The 2,288-nt window shown below is 45.1% G+C and overlaps 1 protein-coding gene across 1 annotated transcript in view; it reads right to left on the reverse strand.

Moving 5' to 3' along the window:
* Positions 1-2,244, reverse strand: part of LOC102200016 (tankyrase-2-like) — a gene marked incomplete at its 5' end in the record, with an annotated part of 6,174 nt that extends 3,930 nt beyond the window's left edge. Inside the window, 4 exons of the mRNA XM_005755588.1 lie at positions 23-97; positions 363-460; positions 888-1,008; positions 2,168-2,244. Of these exons, the coding sequence (XP_005755645.1) occupies positions 23-97; positions 363-460; positions 888-1,008; positions 2,168-2,244 (371 nt within the window). The remainder of the gene's footprint in view (positions 1-22; positions 98-362; positions 461-887; positions 1,009-2,167) is intronic.
* Between the last annotated feature and the right edge of the window lie 44 nt (positions 2,245-2,288).

Consider the following 2,288-nt stretch of genomic DNA (forward strand, 5'->3'; position numbering starts at 1 on the left):
CCAAGTCTTCGCAGCGAGTTACCTTGACCAGGTTGTATCTGTTGAAGACTCCTCCAGCGTGGCCGCCGTCTCGGTGCTCTCTGATGGTGCTCTGCATCTGACCAACACAAACAAAACCACATTAGGACCGCGGCCTGGTAGGCTGTTAGGCCTTTAATCTCAGCAAACGTCCTCTCTGTGTTCACTGCCACCTGCTTTAGCTTCTCCACACTTTCACTGTACGTGTACTTTATTCTGTGCACACGACACGTTTGTGTGTCCTGAAATAAGCATCGCTCACAGCTGGCTCTTTCACAGCGATGAATTAAATCAAGAGTTTCAGAGTTAACCTGCAGGTCTCATCATCAGGTATGAGTCAGTACCTCCTCCTCCACCGACTGGAACTCCTTGTCGTCGGCCGAGAGGTCAATTAAGATCGTCCCACTGTTGGCTGTGTTCAGCGTCAGATACGGATTCAGACCTGTCACAAACACACAAATCAGGAGTTTCTCAGATACGATGGAAAAAAGCTTAAAGCATGCCAACCCCGACCCAAACAGTCGAAGTCATCGTGGTTACCTGCCTCGGTCCACCTGCTGGTATAACATGTGTTTTCTCTTCATTCATTAAAGCTCATGAAATGATTGGAATGTGTTTCAGTCATTAGGTGGAGGAGACCTAACCCCTGGCTCTCGTGAACCTCATCAGTAAGAGGAGGGGGTCCTGTCAATCAAAACAAGGGGCCTTAAAGGGGGAGGAGCTAAGAAATCATGCTCAGATCAGAGAAATAAAGATTATTTAGTGTTGGGAATCATACAAAGCTGCTCTGATAGAGTCCAATGATACAAATCTAGAGCGCACAATGAGCAGAATAACTCGAGTTTAAATGTGTGTGTGTGTGTCCTCACTCTGCGGCCCACTGATGAGCCTCTCCACTCCTTTGATGATCTTGTGTCTGTGTCCGTAGGCGTTGATGCCGATCTCCTTCAGCTCGCGATGACCCATCTCCACCAGAACGTCTAGAGTGATCTACACACACACACACACACACACACGTTTACTGCCTTTGTAAGGACATTCAGTGACACAACCTATTTCTTGGGTCCAAAGAAAAACGAACCAGAAGCTTAAAACTGAGTCAGAAACCATCTGCAGGCCTTTGCTTGATTCTTTTATTTGCACTGAAACTAAACGACTCTGAAACAGATCATTTATGAAGCGTGACAGCTGTCACCCAAACTAACCAAGCAAAGGTCATTACAGCTTCTCACAGCTGCTGCAGAGCGGTTTTACTTTTCATTCATTTAGGAGGTTTATCAGCATTCATGTGAAACATTATGCGCAACTGCCAGGTGCTGCTAATCAGAGGCTTTTGATAAACTGATGATCAACACGTGAATATAAAAGTTTAGGCAGACTCTACAGGTCTCAGTTAGCATGTTAAAGGTCAGAGTTCATTGGCTGTTTGGGAGGGCTGCAGCAGAAAGCCGCCTCTCTCTGAAACAACATGGCGGCACAGCAGCACCTGAACAAACCCAAAGACTCCTGGGACAACGTCCTTTGGACAGGCGAGACTGAAGTGGACGTGTTCGTCCATTAAGCACAGCAGCACATTGTGACTGTGTGAGAGGTGGTGATTTCAATGTTACCTGTGCTGGTCAGTGATTTTAGTCCCATCTGCAGAGGATGGTAGTCAGTTTTCACCATCTCCACTCCTGGAGTGAGCTCACATTTGTCAGGAAAATGAGCTGTAATTTAACTCACTTCCACTTTCATGTCCCAGTTTTTAAAGTAAATCTTTTAAAGTGAAAATCAGCCCTGTGTGCTGAAATGGGAACATGTTAATGCCAATAAGTAGTTTATGAGCCAAGAAGACAAAGAAAACAAAGCTCTGATTTTTTTTTATTTTTTACAATTTTAGCCAAATTAAAGGTGTTAACAGCAGCTGAATCATGTGTTAGCACTTCCTGTTGATATCACTGGATATCTGTGATCTTCAAGTCTCTCCACAGTAACAGCAGGAATAATTGTTGTTCATCAGTCCTTTCAATGGATGGAAAGTTTCCTCATATTTAAATAAAGAAATTCTTCAATGAAAGTCGGTGCAGCTAATGCTCTTGTACCTGCCGACACTGTTTCCTTACACACGGGAAACCTGCCAGTAGTTTGCCGGTGTCGAAGTTCTCACCTGCTCCCTGTCGAAGATCTCCAGAAGATGCTCCAACCCCAGGTTCTCCAAGAACTGACAGATGCTGAGCTCAGTCCCTGAACAACAAACACAATCAGTTCAGAAACCAAAACAAGACGGC

This window comes from Pundamilia nyererei, unplaced genomic scaffold (assembly GCF_000239375.1).
Source record: "Pundamilia nyererei isolate P.nyererei 1_Seehausen unplaced genomic scaffold, PunNye1.0 scaffold02019, whole genome shotgun sequence".
Lineage (NCBI taxonomy): Eukaryota > Metazoa > Chordata > Actinopteri > Cichliformes > Cichlidae > Pundamilia > Pundamilia nyererei.